The sequence below is a fragment of the Hippoglossus hippoglossus genome, chromosome 1 (assembly GCF_009819705.1).
Source record: "Hippoglossus hippoglossus isolate fHipHip1 chromosome 1, fHipHip1.pri, whole genome shotgun sequence".
In the NCBI taxonomy this organism is placed as follows: Eukaryota; Metazoa; Chordata; class Actinopteri; order Pleuronectiformes; family Pleuronectidae; genus Hippoglossus; species Hippoglossus hippoglossus.
In genome coordinates, this window is record NC_047151.1 from 1,097,121 (window position 1) to 1,124,163 (window position 27,043).

General features: G+C 37.5%; 1 protein-coding gene across 9 annotated transcripts in view; it reads right to left on the reverse strand.

Annotated features, from left to right (window-relative positions):
* Positions 1 to 27,043, reverse strand: part of LOC117771240 (teneurin-3) — a 204,489-nt gene that overhangs the window by 149,638 nt on the left and 27,808 nt on the right. For 8 of the 9 annotated variants that reach the window (XM_034601399.1, XM_034601574.1, XM_034602091.1 and 5 more), the window contains exons 2-6: positions 24,631 to 24,708; positions 11,864 to 11,986; positions 10,380 to 10,500; positions 9,703 to 9,773; positions 7,113 to 7,400 (exon numbers count right to left, since the gene is read on the reverse strand). In XM_034601399.1, coding sequence (XP_034457290.1) covers positions 7,113 to 7,400; positions 9,703 to 9,773; positions 10,380 to 10,500; positions 11,864 to 11,966 — 583 coding nt within the window. In that variant the 5' untranslated portion in view covers positions 11,967 to 11,986; positions 24,631 to 24,708. The remainder of the gene's footprint in view (positions 1 to 7,112; positions 7,401 to 9,702; positions 9,774 to 10,379; positions 10,501 to 11,863; positions 11,987 to 24,630; positions 24,709 to 27,043) is intronic. The other variant, XM_034601488.1, reaches the window with a different exon arrangement.

Below are 27,043 nucleotides of genomic sequence, written 5' to 3' on the forward strand. Positions count from 1 at the left end.
TGTCAAATTAATTGTCTCTGCAGGCAGCCCCTCAATGAAGAGTATACTGCTGTGTGTCTCTCTCTCTCTCTCTCTCTCTCTCTCTCTCTCTCTCTCTCTCTCTATCCATCTATCTAACACGTCGATGAACTGTTGGACCTTCAAAACATCCATGAGTTATTAGCGTAATATAACATCAAATTCTTATCCTCCTTCATCATCTCCTCTGGTCACATGATCAGACTGAACTACTCTATGATGTGACTCTATACTGCTGCTGGAAGCAGATTCTTTGATTTTTAGTGCAAGTTTTTTTTTGGAATGCAATAAACCATAAAGAACAAGAATATGTCATTACTACACAGTAGTTAGAGTCATGCCACTTCTACAGCCTCACAGAGCACTTCAGCTGTGGCCATTGTTCATCCCTTTTAATAGCGAAGATGATTTCTAAATATCCTGCCAATTGTGTTCAGTGGTGGCTTGATAATAATATTTAACATAACATAATAACACTTTCACACATAAGGACAGTAGTGAAATCAAAAGAGGTGAAAGAAAGTTTACATTTATTTGTCTTCTAAATAAAACAGAACCGTTGAAATGAAGAAAAATTCAAATTCAAGAGAAAATTTAAAAAAAGAGTCAGACTGACCATCCGCAGCATCAAGATAAAGCCCACTCTTGTTGGTGTCACGATGGATAGTTTTAAATCAGGGTTAATCCTCTGGAGTCTAAGTCATTTTTTCCTATTTTTGGTTTGCCTGGTCTCCTTGTGTAATAATGCTTGTATAACCTCAACCTGCAGATCTACTACACACATGCCCAGTCAGAAACACAGCCACTAATTGGTCGACAAGTCAGGAACCACCACGCTAACAACAACAGTAACTGTTTTAAACACGGAGCAATGGATAAACAATCACAGAAAACATCCAGTGTTGGATTAGTCATTATGGATTTACGTCTCCAAAAAGACAGTAAAGTTCAAGGCTGGATTAAAAACATTCTGAAAGGGATACGATCACCACAGAGCCCTTATTGAAATGGCACAATACGACCCTTTTGAACAAAATAAGTAAGTTTCGAGCATGCATCGTTCCTGAGATACAGTATTTAGTTTTTGATGTCGTACTCGACATCGTCGACTTGTGAGGGTTAAACCCAAAACGGGTTGTTTAGGCAGTGTTTTCCTGTTATTGTCTTTGTAATGCAGAGTGTTGCTAAGTCAAATTAGTTTTATTTTTTGTTTCACTTTCATTTTACATTTTTATAGTTCTATTTTTTGCAAAAAAGATGGCCCACCCACTTTTGTGCCCATCTATAACATTATTTCTGGGTATGGCACTGTTGTTTAGAATGAGTGGGAGTAGACACAGTCACACACACATAGTGAAGAACATTGTGACTGACTTATTCTCTCCAAAACATCCTAATACTGTTGCTTCAGTATAAGTGTGTTATTCAGTGTGACAAAAAAAAATCAATAATAAATGTAAAATGACTACAGGATATTTACAGTATCCCGTTCTAGTTTGGTATTTTTCTGTTTGTATCACACCATCGATTGCATCCCTTTCAAAAAAGTACCACCAACAAATTTCACTGAAAGACTGGGAGAAATCATGGTGTGAAAAGATCCATCCATCAATGTCTGTCTCCATCTGTCTACCTTCCTGTTTGTGGCTATGTCACTGGAGACCCTCTCAGTTGACACATCCCACCCTCTGGCTGACACACTGTAAGGTCTGCAGCTGACAGGTGGCAGTGGATTTCCACAAGGAAATTGCATAGGAGGGCCAGTAGGGGAAAAAAAAAACATTTAGGTTTTTATATTTTTATTCATTTATTGATTTTATTCATAGACACCCTCACAGTAAGATTTATCAAGATATGTCAGGATGATGGTGTTCGGTATCGTTTGACTAGAACCATCACTGCAATCTTTATTTTATGGTAACATGTTTTAATCCCATGTCTTATCAAGCCTAGATATTTATTTTGGATTAAATTAATGAAGTAAACCTCTGCCCAAAAAACTGTAGGAACTAACAAAGTATGTTAGTTCCTATGTATGTATGGATATTTTTTCTAAAATAATGTGGACTTGCTTAATCAACTCAATTTAGTAATCTCCGTCTTTCCCCATTACTCAGCATCACATCATGCCTCACACCTACTCCACACATGGGCAGTATGCAGCTCTAATTTCAACATACTACCTGTTTTTAACTGGTTATGAAACTGTCTCATTTTAACAGTACTGCCTCTGTGTGACCTACAACACCACGGAAGAAAGAAAATTGGCTTTTTTGATAAACTATTCTAAATGTCTGTGGTCGGGTCGGACCACTGGCAAGGTCAGATGAGATGAACAGTGCTAAAACAAATTCATAATGTTGTTATATTAGTTATCAATCATACAGCAACAAAAAGATGCATGACCTCATCGCAATGCATCCTTCAAACAGCTGTGTCTTTTTTCTTTCACACCTTTCCAAACAAATGCACCTGCTGGACAGACCGAGGTTTATACGACTGGAGACGGTGGAAACACTGCTTTGGTCAACAGAGGGGCCAATATCAACGAAACTGAAAAGTTACTTGTAAGGGCTTTAAGGTTGAACTTTGACTTCCCTACACACTGAGACCAATGAGGCAAAATGTCATAACTATAATGTCCTAACAAAGATAGCTGTGTGTGTGTGTGTGTGTGTGTGTGTGTGTGTGTGTGTGTTAAGCAGCTTAGTGCAGCCAAATGGATTAAGTGTTTTGTTGACATATAGTGAAGTAATCTGGTTAGCAAGACAAAATACACACCTCTTCTCTATCTTTCTATCTTTTTCCATCTCACCTATTCACTCTTTCCTTTGTTGGTCTTTTTCAAATTTCCATCACATCATGTTTTTCTCACTCCCCCACTTTATCTCTTGTGTATTGCTGTCTTCACATGCCATAAACACACACTTTCGAGAGAACACATTTAACCTCAAAGCGTTTAGACAGTGGGGGTCAGCCAATATAACTTAAGGGGGTTGCTGTGGCTCAGGAGGTAGAGCGGGCTGTCCACAAACCAGAACGTAGGCCACTCGATCCTAGTTTCCCCCATTCCACGTGTTGCACTGTCCCTGGGATAAACACTGACACAAATGCCCCTGACGGATGTGTGTGAGTGACGTCTGATAGAGAAGAAAGTGCTGCACAAAGATGCACTGTATGAATGTGTGTGTTAGTGGATGCATGTAAAACTGTACTGCAAAGCACTCTGCGTGGTCATGGAGACTAGAAAATCTCCATATAAATACAGATCATTCACCATTTACTGCTCATCTGCCTGTGGTCCCTCCAAAATGTTGCCCTTTTCATCTGTTGTTTAATTCACATATGCTGTATCTTCACAATATTTGAGTGTATTACATCGTTGTTTCAGCTTTCCTTCAATGTCAGACATTTCAATTAGTTTATATTTAAAAAGCCTCACCTTATGTACACCAGAGGACTTTTGCAAAGACAGCCACATCTGCAACAGTGTGTTGGCTACTAAAACAGTAAATATACCTTCTGTTTTATGTCCCTGTAGTTGAGGTCGCCAGTATCAAGTAACCAGGCAAGCAGCAGCTGGGCACCCATGGATCCTGATGCCACAAAAGAGTTTATGTTCGCATGTGTGTGTGTGTGTGTGTGTGTGTGTGTGTGTGTGTGTGTGTGTGTGTGTGTGTGTGTGTGTGTGTGCTTGTGCGTGTGTTTGTGTGTGTGTGTGTGCCTGTGCGTGTGTGTGTGTGTGTGTGTGTGTGTGTGTGTCCACTGGGGAGCTAGCCAGACGTCTCTGGTCTAAAGTTTCCTCTCAGGAGAACAAACAATGCAGAGGTTTCTCCCTTCCCCATTTCTACCTTTATTCTCAACTTTCCCTGCTTCTCTTTCAATAAAAATTCTCCACTGAATAACTTTCCTCCTCTCTGATCTTCTTCTCTCCCATTTTACCCTCCTCCACTGATATCTATTCTTTCTCTCACTTCCTCTTGGAACAAAGTGCAAAGAGCTGGTGATAGAATCTCATACTTTTTGTTGTAGCTGTACACACATAGACACAAACATGCAACAATACACACACACACACACACACACAGACACACACACACACACACACACACACACACACACACACACACACACACACACACACACAGTCTGCTTTGAACCAGGATCAGTATCAAGATACTGAGCAACAATAGGTGCCTCAGTGGAGTTAACCAATTGTTAACGTTAGCTGAATGATATGTAATGTGATGTTCTGCTGTTTAAAGCACAATAACATCACTTTAAGCTCCATTTGCAATCCTGTCTTTGACAAATTACAATTATATACATCTTATAATAGGAAACATGATTAGGACTACATTGTATTTTCTATTAACATAATGTGGACATGTTGTTAATTGAGGTTTTTGATAAGATGCAAAAACATTACACTCAATGTATCAGTGGCATATTCACAGACAATATGTTTTCTTTCAATATCCTGATAGTTCAATAACCACTTGTAGTGACTCCAGCATTACTATACTGTTTAACCTCTTCATATACTTTTAACCTAACCCCCATCTTTCACTGACCTTAACCAAAGACCTGTAGTTGACTAAATCAAAGGTCACCTGCTATCCATGCTGCAGCTTCACTCTTTAAAATAACATTGGGTCTGAGGAAAGAAAGTCGGTAATTTCCTACAAGACAATTCGCTGTTGCAGTAAGACATGAAGTGAGGTGTTTTCACCACAGTAATTTACTCTTATACCCTGAGGAAGAGGTATTCATTTAAAATTCAGAGGTCCAGATAGAGACCATGTCTGCAAGCAAAGGTCCAGAAGACCATAATGTCTATAGAGGTATGATTCAATGCAATATATATTGAACTATTAGATGTATCAATGTCCGTTTGACTGACTGTCGATTCAAAGAAAGTATAAAGCAGTAGTATTTTATTTATTTTGAATTCCCACATTGAGCCGGATGGACTATAATTAAGTAAATAAATGTTCTTTTTTAATGCCAAGTAAAAAATAAAATACATAAAACTACTTAATTTTACAAGAAAGTTTTACATATAGTGTAAATCAGGTTTCTCTCTCACAAATCTTCTTGTCCTGTAAGGATTCTAAAGCCGAGCTGGAATGTTTAAGTTTGGTTTTACCTTGCTACTTTTAACAATCACCATGGTCTCAGAACATATGAGACTTACTGGTTTTGAACTGCCCGTGGGAAGAATGAATATGTCTGTCCAGTTTTGATTAAAAACTCTGTTTTCCCTGTCTACCTTTCGTATATTAAAATGTTCAAAACCAACAAGCTGCAGTCCATAGGCACAAACAAATGAGAGCAAGAAGGGACACACACACACACACACACACACACGCACGCACGCACGCACACACACACACACACACACACACACACACACACACAAACATTCACACACACACACACACACACACACACACACACACACACACACACACACACACACACACACACAGCTGCATTATAAAGAGTCAATTAGCCTCTGAAAACTTGACGACGACTCACTTTTAGAAATGGGTGAAACCTCCAAAGCATTAATGTCGACAGCATAATGCCATTTAATAAAAACATTATCAAACTTAATATTACAAATACAATGAGTCAGCACTTTATCTCCCTGTTAATTACAACATTACATCTCCTAATGACAATCCATTGTGTGAAATTGTTTAGCTCATCGTGTATTTCTTTGTGTTTTTATGTGTGTCAGACTGTCTTTGTGTGTAATAATAAAGTCCTTTATGAAGAAGATAATTTACTCCTGCTAAAGAAAACTAACTTGAGGATGCTGAATATAATTCATACATACACATGACACACATCAAGACACATTAAATTAATTTTCTGAACTTTTTGTGTTCAGCACCCCCCCCTTTGACCCCATTTACTGCCTCCTCCCCCCAAAACCAGGCAGGCAGTGGACGTTTACAATTACAGTAATTCCCACTGTGAGAGGTCCCTGTTTCACCCTGATCCAAGTTTTTTCCCCTCTTTCATTGTGGCTGTTTCATGTATTTAAATGGATGCTTCAATTTCAAAATCCTTTATTCAGCAACAAATCATTTTAATGTTTTCAGAAACACAATCACATTAATATTACCAAACTAGAAAAAAACGGCCATTACTTATTACTATATTTAATTGTATTTAGTCAATGAGAAATTAAACATATCACATCTACTGCAGGGTTGAGCATCTAAATCATACTTTCTTATTTTATTTAGCATTTAATGAATGGAATCAAATTGTCTCAGACCACGCAAATATTCCAGTGAAAATAAATACAAATATAGGAAATAAGCTTTGTGTAATTGTTCAAATGTTACCTACTTGACAACATCCAATGGCATTAACCACTGCTACTGTCTTTAGAGAATGATGAGATAAGAAAAATTGCCAGAACAAAAAAGGTAAGCACACCTTATTCCTGTTCTCTCTCACACACATCCAGCAGAGCCACATTCTGATTGAACTACAGAAAAAGTTCAATTCTCTGATTAAATAAACGACAAGATCCAAGGACTCTTGTCCCATACTCCTTCTAGAGTATAAGATCAAAACCAGCATTTTATTTTTAGCATTCAAATCTTCTTCAATTTCTTCAATTTTATTAATAATTGAATGTGAGCATTAAAAACAGATTCCAGCCCAAAGATATTTTCCTTGAAACGTGGTGTATCCTGTTAGTGTTAAGACAGGGCATTGGAATGACTTAGGCAGCCACTTCTAGCGCGTAGAATAAAGAAAGGAATGTCCAAATATACATATGAGAGTATTTAGACATGCTGGCGGTGAACATTAGAGTTGTCAGGACATATACCTATCCAATCGAAACAAGCTTCCTATGCATACTTCCAAAGCACCACAATCAAGACTGAAAAGTAGAAATTGAATGAGTAACTCTAGGGGAGGTATTCCAGTCAATAACAGACTACAATTTAACCGCAATCAAAGCCATTCAATTTAAGAAATAGAAAAAGTACAAAAATCTATTAGGTGAGGGTTTGAGCATACAGAAAGAAAAAACAAAGAGAGAAAAGGTTAAGATGATTCCCTACCATTGTCGCTGTCTGACTTGTTCTCATGCTCGGTATCAGTAAGAGTCAGCACCGAGTTGGAACGGCTGGACAGGCAGGAACTCCTCCCGGATGATTTACCCAGACCGCCGCGGCCCCATAGCCGCATGGCACGGTCCGGTGACATCACAGCCTGACTCTCAGTATCTAAGTCAGGGGTTGTTCCAACGGAGAACCCACGGTGAGGAAGGCCCATCTCAGAGCAGAATGCCAGGCCACGACGTGACGGTGGCTCGCAGATTCCCAGCTGACGAAGACTGAAATGCTGACCTGAAATAAATACAATTATTAGACAGCCTGGAATTCATTTGAAATCTAAATTTTTCATTATACACACTAGTGAGTATGTTTCCCTTCAAACTAATGGTAAATAATATGAGACAATTTCAAGACCCCTTGATTGACACCTCGCAAAATTCTGAGAGGGTCTCTGGAAAAAAAAAAGGGTAGGCAGGGTTTACGCTACATTAATTTTTCAAAGGCGGCCCGTCGCTGCTTCAGGATTGGGGCAGACACACATTGGTTTAACACAGATCAACATTTTGCGCGCATGCAATCTGATTCATTATCCGACACCATCAATTAATAACTAAATACATGTGACAGTCAGTATGTTTGAAGAGTGACGGAGACGGGCAGACAAACACACACACACACACACACACACACACACACACACACTCCTGCAGATAGGAGAGTTCTTTCCGCAGATTATGACACAGCGCAGTGTTTTAATTTCAACGTTGCAGAAGAAGCGACGCCCCGTTTATCCATCAACACATTAATATGAATTCAGCAGGTTTTTATAACGATCATGTGGAGCGTGTCAAAATAATCAAAATATAATCATCACTTTTGATGTTACTATTTTATCTTTTTTTTCAGGGGGGCAGATTATGATCTGGGTTGGGGGGTACTTCAGCATTGCACTGGAGCACTAGGTTCTGGGGGGGCCCTCCGATTTTGACTGGGTATTTCGCACACTGCAATTTTCCTAAAAATACAATTGCAGCCATAGAGAACAGAAGCAGACACCAAGAAAGCAAACCACACAGGTGAGTATAGGCTTGACTACATTCAATTACATACATTTTTAATGTCTCAACCTCACTATGTAAAGCACCTTAAAAAATGTATCTTATGATTTGATGCTGTACAAGTAAAATTTAATTGAATTGATTGGATTCCTTAAAAACCTCGTTACTGGAGAAGAGGCCTGGAGAGATAAACTGAGACGGTAGTGCAACTCAGATTATGTTGATGTTCATCTTTATTAACATTAATATAATCAACTGTACATTTATTATTATTATCATTATTATGTACAACTGTTTTTTGCTGCAATGCTTCATATCGAGCTGAGTTACGGCACTTTACTTTTTTAATCATTCAAACTTATGTCACACAAGAACAATAATAAAAACAATTCAGTTTCATTTTATAGAAAATCTTCATTACAATTAAACCAAGCATGATAAATGTAAAGTTTCTAAGTTCACTCTGCACCATAGACTGTTGTTGCACAATTGCCAATCCAATTTGCCTGTCATCTCACCAGTGCAAGTCTACAATTATTGTTTTACCAGTTAAAAGTGTCATTTATTTAAAATGGGCTTCTGTTTATTTCCATTTGCCAGCAATATTGTAAAGCATGTGGACTGGGGAAAGTATTTAATAAGTAGATTAAATTTACGGATTTCCTTTGAAATTAAATTTAATAAATCATCAAGTGTACCTATTTCACATCAGTTGGAAATGGGCTGAATTCAGGTTCAAAAAACATGTGTGACAATCCTCTAAAATATAAATGAAAAGAAGACAAACAAAGTATCTGTAAAATCTGAGTTTGTGCCTCTTCATCTTTAATCAGCATATGAAAAGGGAAATTATAAAAGCTTTCTGTAATTAATGGCACAACAAGAGATAGCGAGTACTGCCGTTCAATTAAAAGTTATATTAATTTTAAATTAGCTCCAATTAGGCCAGCAATGAAAACGAAGGTGATAAGAAGACTGAGTAATTATGATTTTTTTCCTTCCTCAAATACTGACGCTGTGTTAATTGGAGCTGGAGAACAATGGATCGTATCTCTAGTTAAGTATTTTTCTCTTTTAATGTGCTGATGTGTCACTTTCAATGGCTCATTAAAGCCTCCATCAAACAAACTTAATAATCTATATCACTTTAACATGCTCCTTCTTATTGTGGACCATTCCTGAGTTAAGCAAGTTTTAACTACAATTAAGTTGTCAACAAATACATGCCCTAATACATAATAATAAAATACTACAGCTTTAGGTTTGGATATACTCCATCAGGATTTACATGGTGTGACATTTAAATGTGTGTCAATGTCATAGTAATCATACATTTAAAAATAACCCATATTAGGAAAAAAATACAGATGACAAAATGTTTGTAATTAACGTGACATTTCAAGGAGTCGATGGCAAGGCAGTACAGGTAACCTGTTTAATTAATCAGGTGAGGCCTATTGCTATAAGTCTGCACAGATAACCACAGAGAGGAAAGAAGACAGCATCTGTGTCTGTGTCTGTGTGAATGGACTCACCTTGTCTGTTATAATCATCCTGTTCACGGTGAACCATGTCCTTGTGTCCCTTGGTTGTCCCGTACAGTAACCTATCAACGACCAGGGACAGAATTTGTCAGTTGTGTTACTATAATAAAGGACAGCCACTGACCTTAACTGAATAGTTAAGGATTCTTGTAAAACATTTCATAAAATATTTTTTTAAGGTGGCTTTCAAGTTTTAAATATATATTTCAAATTGAAGTAAGATTCCAGTTAAAGGTGATAATAAAGTCTATATCCATTCAGCATGTGCTGCACCTCATATAGTACATTGCCATTCTCAACCAAATATACATAAACTCCAAAGAGTGGAACATTTTGACTTCAATTGTGTCTTAGCCAATTAGCCTACTGAATAATCAAAATAGACAGAATCATTGGTAATAACAGCTTAAAGAAGTAGACATTAGTGAGCACATATGGGAATTTAGAAAAAGTCATTACTCTAATCGTTCCAGAAGAGCAAAAACTGTACAGTAGAAATGGTCATTTAAATATATGTTCTGATGCTTGATATATCCACAATACAGGTCTAACAATATCCATTGGATTATGAAATAATGGAAGCCTTAATCGTCATTGTTCAAGATAAAATAACAATGTTCTCAGTGCAAGATAGCAGACATCATTTTGTGTGTAATGGCAGTTCTTACCTGGTCTGGTCTTGGTGTTGGTCAAAGGCCTTGAGTGTTTCACTGGACGAGTAGGACTTCTGAGTAGGGACTCGTAGTCCCTGAGAGCCAATGGTACAGTCTTCACTGTCCCCTGATGAACCTAGTAGGGACATTCACAAGCACTCAAGTATCATGAATTTTCAATTGAAATGTTAGTTAGTTGAATGTTAATACTACTACTACTACTTATAATAATGATATGCTTTATGCCTTCAGAGGTTATATTTCTAATATTGTATTTTCATTTGGCACTTTTAGATTGAAACAAGCAGAATGATAGGACATGGCTGTTATGACAAAACACCACCACTGTGTGTGTGTGTACTTGTACTGATATGTTACTCAGGACCACAGTCTCTATACGAGGACATTTTTGGAAAATGAGAACAGTTTTGCCAGTCCTCACTTTTTCAATGGGCTATTTATGCTAGGACATTGATTCTCCTTGTTGCTACTGGTTGTGACTTGTAAACCATCTGCTACTTTCATGCTGGTTTGTCTGATGACAAACTGGGGGAGGTATTTGGAGCCAAATCAGGACTTTTACTTTGAGATTGTATTTTTTCAATAAAGTTCAAAACTTTAGGTCTGGATCTAGCGTGGGGTGCGTTGCATCAACTGAGAGGAGTGTGGATTCCTGAGTGACAGTCCAACACAAAAAGCTGGGGAACTTTATCGATCAAGTTGCCTTCTGGGAACATACTGCAAAAAGTGTGACTCTATACTTTATATACACCTTATTGAAGAGATTTGCAAACTGACACCGTTGTAATTAGTAGTAAAACAATTAAGAGTTTTATGAACTGATGTTTCCCACTTCTACACAACTGTCAACGCAGCGTAATATCCACCTAAAATTCACCAAGACAACCTGCTGGTACCAGCGTGCAGGTAAGAAATGCATGCTCTCAGTAGATGCCACACCACCCAAGCCAGAACCAGGCCAAATGTTTGAAACTGTATCTGAAAAGTTAAGACTTCAAATATCAAAAATGAAATTAAGCATTTTATTTAAAAGAAGTCCAAAATTAAATTAGTTTTTAATTGACAGTTTATTTTTTATTAAGAATTTTGAATATTTGTTATTTATTTTTAGTTTGAAATTTCTATTTTACCACACTGTTGTATTCACCAAAGTTCTGGATCAAAACTTGAACATAAATTGTTTCTAAATTTAGAGACTTTCCCCTCTATAATATTGTATAATCAGCTTGGTCCTCTTCTTGATATATGAAAATGACGCACTTTAATAAATACTTCCTGCTCTTGCAGTAATCATAGCAGCAGTAATCAGACAATGGCGAACTTTAAATTGTTTTCTGGAAAGTGTTATTCCCTAAAGCAAATGATCTCTGGATTTGATTCTGAATGAACTGATCTCTGACATTTAATGACTAAACTAACAAGTGAATGGAGAGAAAAATAAATGAATAGGAATCACTGAGCGATCTGAACATTCTCACCAGTGTACGGTCCCTCTTTATCCCTGCGGCCCTTGGTGAGTGAGCAGTATGGACGTCGCTCTTTCACTTCCATAATGCTTCTGCTTGTGCTGGAGGCAAACATAGAGGCATGCTGCTGTACAGCTGCATAGGTAGAAAGACAAACACACAGAGAGGAACAAAGACAAAAGAAGATAAAGGATGAAGCCAGAGAAATTCAGATAGAGAGAGGAAGGCGCTGTTGGACTGTAGCCAACACAATGATACACAGCAGTGGCTCAGGGGTTAGAGCGGGTTGTTTACTAACCAGTTGGAGGTTTGATCATGGTCTGCACCATTCCGTGTGCTTAGTGTCCTTGCTGCACATAGATGCATTGTATGAATTGTGTGTGTGAATGGCAAAACTGTACTGTAAAGCTCTTTGAGTGGTCATCAAGACCAGAAAAGTGCCAAAACAACAAGGCACCATTCCAGAGTGACTGTTATACTGTAAAGTGACATCAATGCATGTTACTCAACTACAGTGTACATTATGGGCTCCTGACATGCTGATGCTGACATTAACAATCCACAGTCTGATTACTGAGTATTTTTGTATGATCCGCATTAAAACTGCACTAATTTATTACATGGAAACAAATTCTGAGTCGTGCACATCCAGTGTGTTCATAAAAAAGGATGAAGATGTAGAGAGGCACATGCATATCAGCTTGGAAAGAAATATTGATTTGTAGTTTCACCTAATTAACAATAAGACATTCACTTCATGTCGTATGCTTCTATTCATTTTTGTATTAATGCTTCTCCGTTGATTGATTTTTCAATCAAAGTTTTAATGTGGATTCTATATCTACTGAATAGCAAAAACACCTAAAAAACCTACTAAGTATGGAGGTTACAAAGCCACCATCATACCTTTCAATCTAAATGTACTGTGTAATGTGTGATGTAGCTTCCTGCTCTGATATTCATCAATGCATGAATGCAACTGTAAAACATATCATGTATGTTCATATTTATCATGTGAAGTTATTTTCATGAATGTAAATGAATAACCCCCTTCCTGTCCTCACAGAAAGTCTTTACAAAGTAAGACTTCTCCCAGTTCTGTACAATATGTGACAAAGCTTAAAGGGATAGTTCACCGCAAAATGAAAATTCACTCATTATCCACTCACCACTATGCCGATTGAGGGGTGGGTGAAAAACACTAATACACCAACAATACAATTGAAGCATCTGGTGATACATTTTTCAAACGTAATAAAACAACAGAAAAAACACAACATGCCTCCATACTGCTCGTGTGCTAAAAACACGGTGTAAATGACCTGGTTTCGAGTCGAATGACACGAGCAGCATGGAGGCATGTTATGTTTTTTTCCTGTTGTGTTATTATGTCTGAAGAAGGGTTCCCATTTACTTACATTGTATTGGATTTGGCTGCAACACTGTTTACCCCTGAGACTCTTAAAGTGTTTTGTGGACTCAAACACTTCACCCACCCCTCCATCGGCATAGTGGTGAGTGGATAATGAGTGAGTTTTCATTTTTCTGTGAGCTATCCCTTTAAGACTTAACAACCTGTCACTGTTTATTCCTCCTAATCAAGTGTAATATTTGTCAGTTTCACTGACGGCATCACTCTTATGCAGCTGCATATCTGAATTAATCAATTGTTCAAATGATTCATTAAAAAATAGATCCCAGTAATTTACCATTTCTATTAAAGGCCACACACCTTTCTGGGATTTAATTTAAGGTATTGGTGACGTGCATGTATAAAAACACAATCAAATCATCCAAAATTCAATAAAAAACACATGAAGAGTAATAAAACACATTCAGTTTAATTTTATGAAAAAACCATTGACTATAAAAACAATCTTAAACCAGTTACGATAAACACGTTTTCTAATTTCACTTTGCACCATAGACTGTTTATAAAAAGCTCTGCACACAACGTCCAGCACACAAACAATAACAAGTCGAACTGTTTGAGAAGGACTCACTAATGACAAGAAATAATTCTAGCTCCAGAGCATCAACACAGGCCAAACAAACAACCTATTCCAAACAGGCAGGTTTACAACAGGCACTGCACTAGTTAGCTTTCAATTGCTACACAAAGCTTTAAATTGCCTCCACACAAAATTATTGTACAATCGGTTGCCAGACTTGCTGGATTTGTATTCCCCACACAGAGACAGGAATGCAAAAATGTGCGAGAATCAAATTTTTCTTTTTTTTGAATTTTTTTCTTTACAACTCAAATTAAATATTGATCACTGAGTTCAGAACAACCTCTTGAGTTCAGGTATAACAAGAGGTTGAGTAAAGCAGTGAAAGGGGGGGAAGAAATGACAGCCAGTCGTGGCCAGACAGCTTTATAAACCATCAACTTAATCTGAGACACTGAGCCTTAAATCCCCTTCCTTCTGGATGGTTATGCATGTGTGCTATTGATGTGTAGGTTTGTTTGTGTGATGCACTTTACTGTCCAGAGTCTTTGGTTTGTCCATTACCTTCTACTCAGTGTTTACTTAACCATGTGCCTATGGGAATTAATCTCATTTTGTATGATCACATCTTGAATAAGAGCAGGATGAGGAATAAAGCTGATCAGGAGTGACCCTAATCATTCATTAACCACATGTTCTTATTTCTAGTCAGTATATGTCTGTGTCAGTGAAACCTTGGACATCAGAGTCTCCACCTCCCACTTCACACGACCTGAGGTCCTAGAAGAACAACAGGAGCACCAGGCAGAAGCCTACACAGACATAACAAGAACGTCAGAGTATAAAGAAGTGCTCACCATGAAGCCAGATCATAGTCACATATTAACTACTGATCTGAAATCAACCCTCAGCAGAACAGGATTTTAATTTCACACCTGTATTCATTAGGTATATAATGCATATATTGTTACTCACTGAAAGTATCTGGTCCATTTACAACTTAGTGGAATTTTCTTTAAAATGCCATAACATTATTAAAGCATAATGCTGTGATCTACATTCCTACTCAAAATATGTTTAACTTCATTAAAACATTTCACCTAAACCTTTGAGTCTCACAACACTTAGGAGAAACTCAATACCTCCTATAACAGATCTGCAAAATGATTTCTCTGGCAAATATAAGAAAAAGATATCTACTTTTATCAGTTAGTTTATCATGAAGTTAATTAGTTTGAAAAACGCAGCTTGTTTTAAAAATCCCATTTTGACCCGGCTTGTGACCAGTACGTACTGTAAGAAGCACATATTCTGTCGAGTCGAGCTGTGTGCTGCTGCTACTGTTAATCACTTTGCTCTTGATTTTTATGTCCAGTGCATTGCTCGACTTCAAGTGCTCCCAGGAACACATACATTCTTTATTCAGTGACATCCAACCCTCTTTCTTTTTTCAATCTCCTCACTCCTAATTTTTAATTCATATGCACCATGTCTCTCTGTTTCCCATCTCTTTTCACACAACATGAATGATGACAGGACAGACAGTTCTTAACAAATTACTTCTGCATCTTATTCTGTAATGAATGAACAGGATATATTCATTCAATTCAGGGATAAATCAATAATTTGTTTGTATAATTAAGAAGAGTGAATGATTATCTTGGTCCTGGCCGGCAGACCCATGAATTTAAATGGAAAACTTGAGCTCAGCTCATTTGATACAAATTTGATACATCCGTGCATATCCTGTGACATAGTATCAGTAGCAATGATAACTCTGTCACTTTGAAATATGCTATTCTCCATAGGATGTACTTTTTAAACTTTTCTTTTTGACCATTTCTCTATATGTACTTAAATAAAATACTTTTTTCACTGTATGCCTCCGACTCTTGCTGGGATAAAACTCCTTAGAAAAGATTCACTAAGTGCAGGACAAGCAGATTTAAAAGCTAATTTGTCCCTGCTGTCATTCAAATAAGTCCATGTGATTTTTGTAGTGTATTTATTTACATTGTATTATCTATTGTCTGTTTGGTCATGCACTGATTGCTGGCTGTACAACAAATAGCTCCTCTTTTTTCTTGACTTGACCCCAACATAAAACATTAGTCACAGCAACACTTGATTAGGGCTACAATTGAATGGTGTCAAAGCTTTGGTTCAAAACATATTCATTCTAAAATCTTTGACATCTCTTATCAAATCTATTTTGATTAAGCTCTCAATCTTTGTGTAAGTTAATACAGCTAATGAAAAATCTCACAACCTGTAGCAACAGACTGAAAACATTCCCTTGAAAGAACTGCATGATATTAAATGTTGATCAGATCAATTACACAACTAAAGTTTCATGCAGTACTTGGTCCTGGTTCACAGGTTTAATATGCATGAAACCTTGGAGATTCCCACTCCTTGTCATGGTTCTGTAATGAACTTTCCAAAGATTTTTGAATTACCTTAGCCAATGAGGTTATGTTTGTCTGTCGTTGATGAGCAGGACAATGCAAAAGCTACAGTACAAATTACCGTGACATTTGGTGGAAGAATGCAGTATCTTTAGGTCAGGTGAGAACCCGTTACGTTTTGGTGCACATCCAAATACATGTGCAGATCTAGAAATTTAGTTTGACTTTCTCCACAGCATACTATGTAGGATTGAAACGGCTAATATCAGAAATAATAAACATATAAACTGGTCAGCGCGGTCATTCAGTGGTTAGCACTGCTGCCTCACAGTTTGCATTTTCTTCCTCTATCGTGCATCAATCAAACACTGCCAGCACAACCATCAGGGGCCATTTGGGGCCTAGTATCCTTCCCAAACACACGTGGTATGGGGGACACGGGAGTCAAACCGCCAAACTTCTGGTTAGTGCTACTCTACCTCCTGAGACAGAGCTTTAAATAATGGATGAAAAGATGGATTTAAACAACTTGATAACATATGAATAAAGAAGTAAATGGCATTCATTAATAAATACTTAAATACATAGATAAAAATAAATAATAATTAATAAAGTAGTTTTGTAGTGAAATAGGATTTATAAGTACCTCTACTTTTATTTATCTATGTATTTTTGCATGTAGTTTACTGTACTTAACATAAATGAATACAAAATACATCAATAAGAGTACATTCTGGTGCAGCAGGCAGAGGTAGGATGTATTGTATTAATTCTGATAGATAACATGTTTTCGTTTACAGCACATTGCACATTGTGTACAGCGTCAGCTCTTTTCACCACAAACTCTATTGTCATCTTCGTCTGTGTCTTCTAAGTATAGCACCGCTTTGACATGAAATATTTGTGGGGGTTTTGCTTTTGTTTTCTCATTTTGCTTCTGTTGTGTGTTAGAAATGTCATCAACACACCAAGCCCCTTCACTGAATCCTGTGGAGGATCTCCAGCTGTAAATGGTAAATGGTTTGTATTTATACAGCGCTTTTTTAGTCTTGATGACCACCCAAAGCGCTTTACTCGCTGTGTTCTCACATCGGCTCCTTCAGACTTTCTGTGGACTTTATACCAGGGGGCCGAATGGAGAGAGTCCAAAGAAACTCCACAGAAACTCCAGAGGCTCTCACTCTGAAGTTTGCATTCACACATACAGCCTCTACAGAGAAACCTGTCACACTATGGAATAATTTGGCCAGAATTTTCGGATCAGCCATGAATCAGCAACACCCCTGCAATTGTTGGGAAGGGTGAATTAGTCCCGGAATCTGTCTGATTATTCTCTAGTGTGGATCCGATGTTGAACATGTGTCAGGTATATTTAATTTATTAAGATGAGGGAAGAGCTGAAAAAGGAGATGAGAGGTTGAGAGGGGAAACAGAGACGGAGAGGAAGGGAGGGGAAGGGAGCAGAGGGGAAGAGAAAATATGAGTGAATACATCTTTGCTGTTGTTTTTAGCTTAATGTGTAAATTAATAGAGTTTGATCAGATGTATCATCAATAATCAAATTGTTAATTAAGAACTTTGTGCATCAATGAACAGTGAAAAAAAACTAATAGGGATTAAATAGACAGCTCAGCCCTCCTCTTTATTTGAGTATATTAATTAATTTTTAACTGCTGACAGATGAAATTGGTTTTACTTGTCATCTTTATTCATATATTTTAGCAGCAAATAATATTCCATTAACCCTAAAACCATAGAAAATGTTCATCTCAATCTACCTACAAATTCAACAAATGTCTGTCTTTCTTTTTGTCTGTCTGAAATTCTGTATTTGGAACGCATACCTTGCAAACTATTCATCTAATTGACTTGGCATGTGTATTCCCAGTGGTCATGGGAAGTGCAGTGCTGAGTTTGGTGTGATTTGGAAATGCGATACATTCATCATTAATAAAAATGTAGGAAACCAGCAACCAGCGCTCTGTAACAGTAAGAACCTTAACAGGCCTCTGAAGTAGCTCACATTCGATGTAAAAAAATAAGACCTGTTATCTGAATCATTATACAGAGGTCAGGCACGTGAAAACAATTAAGAAAATTCTATTTCATTTTATGAAAAACAATCTTAATTTATCACAATATGATAAACTCAAAGTTTTCTAACTTGACTCTGCACCATAGTGTACATAAAAAGCTCTGCACACCATGTCCAGCACATGAACGATAAACAAGTGACAGTACATTTGACTGTTTGAGGAGTTGCCCTGAGTCTTTCACTGTGGAAAGACTTCTCATGTTAACCTGGTGGAAATTTTGAGTTTCCAATCATTGTAGTGGTAGGAGGGAAGGGTGTGGCCTGTGTATAAATGTGCGTAGCAGACGGTCTCAACAGACATAATTAAAGTTCTGATGGTGAGATTGCTGCAGGTATAAAAAATATTTTAAAAAAATAAACTCAAGACTCTTGTTTGGTATATAATGGATTTATGATGATGACAAATAGAACTAGAAATGCACTCAAAGAAATGTTAGAGCCATGCAGCATGTTTTTAATGTTGAATATGTGCTACATTGTTAAAATGAACTTGAAAAATAAAAGAGAAATGCAGGCCAGCAAAACAGACCGATGAGCAGAATATATTTATTGTGTTGATATATGTGTGGTGTAGATATTAATACAATGCTGCAGAAGAAGATGTGAAAAAGTTAAACAATGTGTAACTGAATTAAAGAGAATTGTGATATGTATATGTATGTATATGTGTTTTCAATTGTCATCAAAAATTGGATCCCACACTGTGACCTTGTCTTTTGACGAGAGGACAGACAAATGCCACAGATGACCCTTCACCAGCTATAGCAGAGGTGTAATGAGTGTAAATTTGTTTCACAGGATGGATGACCTCAGTGACTTTTTCAGTCACAGCACAGTTTTGGCTCTTTGGAGAGATTTGGGTTTCAGATTCAGTCTTCCACTTCATCTCTCAGTGTGGCCACAGCCCTGTAAACTTCTTCATGTCAGCTCTCAAGAGATATTTCTGAAAGCACTGTGACCCTAATGTCATTTCACTATACTCCACAGAGGGTGCCCAGTGGGGATGGTTTTAAGAGCAGCAACATTGTTTTCATAGACTTTTTGAAAATGAGCACCAGAATTTGGATGATACACTGCCTGTTTCAACACAAACCATGGCATCTGGTGAGAGAGCGAGGAGAATATTGGTTGTTCATGGAGACCAGGTACTGCCAGAGCTCATAACGCATTCCTGTTATGAAAGACTCCAAGATGATATCAACATCCAGCATGTACTGCGAGATGGAACAGATGAGAAGGGGAATGATGATGGAGGAGTTGGGAGAAAATGTCTCTTGTAATTCTGCAAAGAATTTTACGATCAATGCACAACACAAAGTGCAATATTTTCAAAGTACCTGTCGGGAGGCATGATTTTGGACAGCCGAATAGCAGCTTTTAAATGGGTGAAGGAGAGATATCTTCTTGTGAAGACGAGGGACCTTTTCCAAAAGGCAATGTCAATTTTTATAACATCTTTCGAGAGCTACAGTCAATCATTGAGCAAATATCACACATAACCCTTCTAATGAACATCTTGAACTGCTTCTCTGTACGCGACACCTGATGTCAGATGGTAGTGATAATGATGCTATCCACAGTTGATTTTTTTGGTAACACACATAGTGGTACACTTCACCATTCACTTCATATCAAAAGCGTATTTGCTCTTTATTTGTTATTAATTATACATTTTGTATTCTGCATGATAACGTTCTAAAACCACTAGGCCAACAACTAAGAGTTTTCCCTCAATAGCCTCCTAATTACTGTTTATTGATGCTAAGTAAGGACGTTGTTGTGTATGACTTACAATCTTAATATACTTTGCTCAGTGTGGGCCTTTTGAAGTAGTGGTACAAAAATTATATTTATTCTACCTTTTGTTATGGCATTGCCCAAGTTTCAGCACATTAGCAAATCATTTTTCGATCACTATCTTTTAGGCCTGAGATAATTATTTGTAGTTGCCGCCATGTTCCTGGTGTTACAAAGTAAACAATAATACCTCAATTAGATAACTGTCTTTTTTTATAGACATGAAATCCATTTGGTAAATTTTTGCAGTAAAGATGCCAATGTTGATCAAATAAAAAAACTCTTATTTGTAAAATACAGTTATAACTACTTAGTCTGACACTGCAGCTATAAACTGTTAAGTGTAGCAGCAGAGTCACATCACATATCAGTGGATGAGAGGAGAGTTGACAACAAGGAAAGGATTCGGTGGAGAAGCAAAAAGCTGTCACATTTCAGATTTAACCTGATGCTAGAAGAGAACAGCTTTGGGGGGATTTCATTTTGACAGATTGCTCTAGAAAATCTCTTATTTATCTTTTATTTAGTCTGTTTTAGCTTTTGCAATTATCTGCTGGTTTGGCAACCCTTGTGACTAACAAGAACAGACTGATGGAGATTTTAAAACTCTGCCAGAATACCATCTGCTCTAACTTGAATAATAATCCACTATGTTTATGAAGTTGGAGCCACTCAGAGGGCAAATGCCATTTCGGCTGACACTCACCCTCTTCACCCAGAGTTTTGTCTCTTGCCAATATGAAGAAAGAACACCTCTCTAAGGAGGAATGAGCAGTCTTTTTAGAAGTATTTTTTTTTTACTAGTATTAGCAGCACTTTTTCAATTTCATTGTATTTTCATGTGTATGTCTATGTATTTTTTGGTTTGTGTTTATTATTTTGTCTTATATATTGTTACATCCGCCAAGGACGTTATGTTTTCATCTGCTTTTGCTTGTTTGTTAGCAAGATTATGCAAAAACTACTTGACCGATTTCCATGAAATTTGGTGGAGGGGTAGGCATGACTGCAAAAAGAACGCATTGCATTTTCAAGCAGATTCATATAAACTCTTTAACATAGCATTATAGACAGTTAAGCTTGTTGGAGGTATATGCGCTTTCTGAACTCCCTTCTAGTTTATAATGTGTGCACTGGTGTTTACAACTGCAAGTCAAATTGCCCTTTGGGGATAAAAAAGATCATCCATCCAGCCTTATGACATTATTGAGGCAATCCACAAACTTGTAGTGCGACGAAGGTGGCAGCCTCTGGAGGTAGGACTTCTATCAACAAACTCACAACTTTAAGTGCACCACAAGAGTGAGGCTGCCTACAGCCAGATCTAATGTTAAAGATCAAAGTAAGAGCTCTGCAGATACTGAGCTGACACGTGTCATTTCATGTAAATAATTGTTAACAATGGTGTTTGCACAAATCTATTACTCCACACTTGCATCCAACTCTTAAATAAAGAAGAATTCCCACAGTACACGAAAAGACAATAACAAAAACTAATAGTTCAGCTACAGATAAAATTGCACAGACTTTAAAATGCAGCAAAATGTAAACACTATGTAAAAACTATCATAGATAATATCAGAGGGGGGGGTTCTGTAAGTGCTTTATTGAGAAGAAGCAGTTAGGTTAGGTTTTCTTAGGTTTAGGATGTCTGTTCATCTGTCCAAGCTGCACAATAATCAAGTCAACAATGCTCATCTGAAATAATCCATACATTTATTTTTCTTTATCTACTCCACCAATCATTTCACCCTCCCCTTTTCCTGTTTATCTTTGGTGTTTGTCTTATTCCTCTTTTCCATTCTTTCTCTCATTCCTTCTGTTCATATAACTCCCACATTATCTGACCTGAGTTTCAGAGAGTTTACAAGTGCAAATCTGCTGGGATAATCTCTCTCTCTCTCTCTCCATCCCCTACCTTTCCCCTTCTCCCATCTAATCCCCCTCTCTCCTCTGGGATTAAAAAAGAGAGAGGGATGAATAAAAGAAAGACAGTTGCATGGATGCCACCGTCTGTGAGACAACACGCTCACATGGACATCTGTGGTGAAAAAATTGGAAAACTAAAAATGTTCCCTTGCCATCGTCTCCAAGTGTGTGTCTCTGTAAATATATCAGTAAGAGTTCAGTCTAGACCTGCACTACATGAAAGTGCCCTGAGATAATATATGATGTCATTTGACTGTGAATAAATGTAAATTGACTTGACATAGAAGTGAGATAAGCAGGTACGGAAGACCAGAAAGGTGGCAGCAGTGTGCTGTGCTGTGCTGTCTTTATTTATACCACCACTGGGCATTGCCATTGATAAAAATAGACAAGTAGACACATGGGCTTTGTTATTATTACAGGCTAACAATGAAACCAACCAAAGATTTAATTTGGCCAAACATAGAAATTTAGTGGTAATTTAGCAGTCCCAACTTCTTTTAATAGAGCTTTGTCATGTACATTAATTTAGCAGTGGTGCCTCACAAGCAAGAATAATATCATCAGTTTTGCAGGATATGTGAAATTAAAAAGATCTTAATAATATCTGCTTACTTTTTATTTATATTTACATTAGTTTAGTTCATTTAAAACAAATGTTTTGGAGCCAGCAGAAATTAGAAATATAATGTATATATGTCTGTTGTACTGAACTCGAACTGATACCGTAAATGCAACCTGCATCTCCAACCAAATTTATGAATTGTATCTAAGAAACCAACAGAAATTAATACATTAAACAGTATTTCAATCAAGTTTTCCACTTGGTCTTTCATCATTTGAGGTTTGCAGTTACTGAAGAACTAGCTTCACCAACTGCCTTTATTAATGAGCTTTTTATTAAGAGCTTTGAAACTTTGAACTCAGTATGCAAACAGCAGTACTTCCCACAAGCATCTGTTTAGCGCTTTTAGCTTAAATGTGAGGTGGCTGATGGATTCAGTAACTAACACATAAGCAGATACCCTTAGCCACTGGAGTGATGGATGGAGGGAGAGTGAAGGTCTTATGTGTGTTGTTAACAATAAGCCTATTGATTTCAAGTTCACAACTTCTCAGTCTTTCACGGTCTTTCTTCCTGTGTCTTCCATCTCTCCTATCTCACGCGCCTCTCATTTGTCCCCTCTCCTTTCTGTCTGTTGGGTAACATTTTTTTATCGATTTCCCTCCTCACCCATCTGACTTCCCTACATTTGTGCTGACTGTCTCACTACATAAAAGGCAATAAACAATTATCAATTGCAATGAGAAGAATAATTCCAGGGAAAATAGGGGGTCTACCTCTGACATGTCTTGGTAGAGTGAAGTTCAATGTGATTGGTTGACATGGGTTTGGTTTCATTTGAGCAACTGCTTTATCAGAATCTATCCAACCATTGATTTTGGCAAACCAACTTAGAGATTTAGTTTTTTGAGTCTCAGGTCTTTACTCCTCATATTTCATGACAACTTCCCCTCAATTTGTATGCCTAAAATAACATTAAAATGACACACAGCTGCCCAAGCAATGGATTAAAAAGTCTATATCTCCACCATGTTCTTTTCTTAGTTGATTTAAACTAAACCTACTTCAAGTCTGAAGTGTAAGGGGAGACATGGAAATAGCCTGTCATTATGTATACATTTCCCTTTTCTTCCTGAGTACCATGATACAATGTCAACAAAAGTCAGTTTATTTCCCTGCAGCACTGCAACCATGTGCTGTTGACTTGTCACTGAAACAGAAATATGACAGCAGTATCTCCATCACAACCAAATGAGAGTTACACTGGTGCCCACAGTGTCACTAAGTAAGAATTTATGCTGATTATTTTACATCCTTTGTGCTGCCAAAACACTGAAGCAGACGGCAAGCTGCATTTTAAAAAGATGTGAAACACAAAAACAGCACCTGGAATCACACTGACCTTAACACTTGTTTTTTCTTGTCATGCATCATAAAAAGTAGCATTTGTAATCTCACATTTACCATTGTGGAAATAAAATAAAAAAGGCTAATAATAAGGCTCTGTTGAATGCTGAGCAACCATCCTCACCCCCTCTGACTGACACACACACACACACACACACACACACACACACACACACACACACACACACACACACAGAATTGCTGTCAGTCCTTCAGCGGAAACAGCTTTTCCTCAAGAGCTGCCTTCCAAAAGCACTTGACAGGAACAAAAATTGGCAATTCATTGCTTCACTTGTTCATTTTCCCCACTTTTCCTTCTCTCTTTTTTATTGATTGCAATCACTTGTTTGCTGCACGTGTTCAAATTGCAGAGCATGTTTTCTTCCGTTTTTATTTTCTGAACTGCGAGAAGAATGGCCCAATCAAGGCAAATTGGTGTTAATCTTCTTATTCTTTAATGAGATGAAGGGTGAGAAACAGAAAGAACAATTTCAGCAAAAATGAACAAGATAGAAAGCTAACTATACTGAAGAGACAGACGAGAGGCAGATAGACAAAAGCTATACAGTGATGGAGTGAGAAACAGATGAAGGCACAGACAAGAAGAAGGTTTGAGTTGAACCTACCAACTTGATGAGCGGTCTAGCAGATGAGTGGAACTGATCTGCTGTTAAGTCGTGTCATTCCCTTCTGTACTTTCCAAGCTAAGGACAGAAAAAAAGGAAAAGTATAACATCAGAAACAAGTTATTTCCAATATGCTTGTCGGTTCCAGACAGTGTAGTTCATTGTTGACACAGTACGACCATATCTTAGAATTTGTTCATTTCTTCTTATTAGCAAAGTTGTGACAATGGAAAAGACAATAACAACTGGAACACTTTAAGCCCTTTGGCACGGCAAGAACCCCATTGGTTGAATTAAGACAAGGGAAAAATCCCCATTACCATTGTTTCAAAGAACCCAATGTTGACTTTGGGTTGACTATGAATGTAAACAGCAAAAAAAATGACATGCCACCATTCAAAACATCCTCTCCGACCCTCCCCCAGTTTTCAGTGACATATAAAGACATGATTCTTCTGTCTTCTACAGGGCTACATATGCTGTTTTAGTAAACAACTGGTGCTATATGCATAACCGCAGGAGGTCTCTTGGCAGGAAATGCTAAACATATCTAATGAGACTGTAAGCAAGTTTTTCTTTATTTCCTTTTACTGTGAAACTGGTTCATCTGACATCAGGATCATAGTCCACAGCTCGGATTAGTTCAGGCTGACTTGACAACTTTTAGCAACTGACTTAGGTTGAGATATTGTTTACAGACGTGTTAGAAGGATATTGTAAGTGTACAGAGGATGACCAGATAAGAAGGAACAGGAATGTCTGTGGGATTGTTTTGGTGAAGTCTGACAGTGGTGGCAACACACACACACAAGAAAAACACAATCCTTTCTAGATAAACTAGATTGATCTAGATTCAACACAAACAGGATCACTGAGAGGAGTGGCAGGTTTATTTAATCGTTTAAACAACGGTCAAGATGACAGAACTGAGAGTATAAGGACATTAGTGCACAACAACAGGTGCAGTATTTTTGAATTCATATACTTTTTTGTTTGCGCTCAAAATACAAAACACGACACACATTGATCCTGGAGATGTGAGGAATTCGCTCGGTAAAGGCAACCTCAATAAAATATGGCCTTCATTGTGGCAAATCGGTCTCATTTTCCATAAAGATCAAGGGTTTTCTTATTATTCGAACTTTTAAACAAAGTGTGATCAATTCTGATAAAATGGGTGATAGGCAAGAAAATGTGAATGACAAAAAGAGGAATTGATGTTGAAACGTGTCCTATAAGAGGGAAAAAGAAAATCCTGTAATCATGTGGTAAGGTGTCCACTTTCCTGTTGGTCACTAATAAAAGTGTATGAATATTTAATTTTTTCATTAATTTCTATTCCATTTGAGTTTGACAGCATTTGTCAATGTCAAGGTTAAATACACATGAGTACCCCCCCCCCCCCCCCCCCCCCCCCCCCCCCCCTCACTCACACACTCACTTACAAAGTAAAGGTGTGTAAAGGTGGGCTGAGAAAAGGGTTTTGGCTAACAGGAAGAGGAAGGCACAGAACATACACAACAGATCTGAGTGAGAGAGAAAAGGCAACTTGTGTTTTTATAGTGAGCCAAAACAGTTACATGTCGGAAAAGACACACATACACAAACGCACCGGAGACTGGAGAGGTCCAGCTCTTCAATGTGACATTGAGCTAATCAGATTTGAGGGAGGGAAGTGTTTGATAAACAAATCCCTCTCTTCTCTATCTCTCCCCTACGTTCTCACTAATCAGTAGAAGAGCTTTTAGAGTGCAGAGAAGCATTCCTATTTACTCACTAATGCATGTCAACAGCCACATCTACTCCAAGACGATGAATAAACAACTATTTACCCCATAACCACTCTTCACACTCAAAAGCCAACTCCTTTACAAAAGATACAAAAAGTTTAGGCAGCAGGGCACCACCACCCGATTGAAAAGCAGTATGAAGTAAATCTGAATTGCAATGACACATTTGACTCTGATTATGTTTGAAAAAGGCCTCAAGCTGTCCATACAATGTTTATCACACTAGACCTTGGCATTTCTTACACAGCTCGCTATTAAATGCAGTTACATTTAGAGAAAGGTATAGTTAAATAATACAAATGCTATAGAGAGAAAGAAAATGTGTGCTTTCTCCTGTGACAAATATAATTTATTGTATGTGAGGGAATACACTTGTTACTGTAGTGAATATTGTAAACTAGCTGTATGGGAGAACACAAATGTCTGTTTCTCAGGAGTCTCTCCTGCCAACCCTCTTGTAAAAAACTCAAAAGAATGTCAGAATGAGCCAATGTGTGAACACAGCCTGGGGATCCTGAGAAGGATTCATCAGAGAGTGAGTTGGCATACTTATGATGCAAAAATGAAAAAAAAAAAAAATATATAATACAAATGTGTCATGATAAAAAAGTGTTGCCATATAT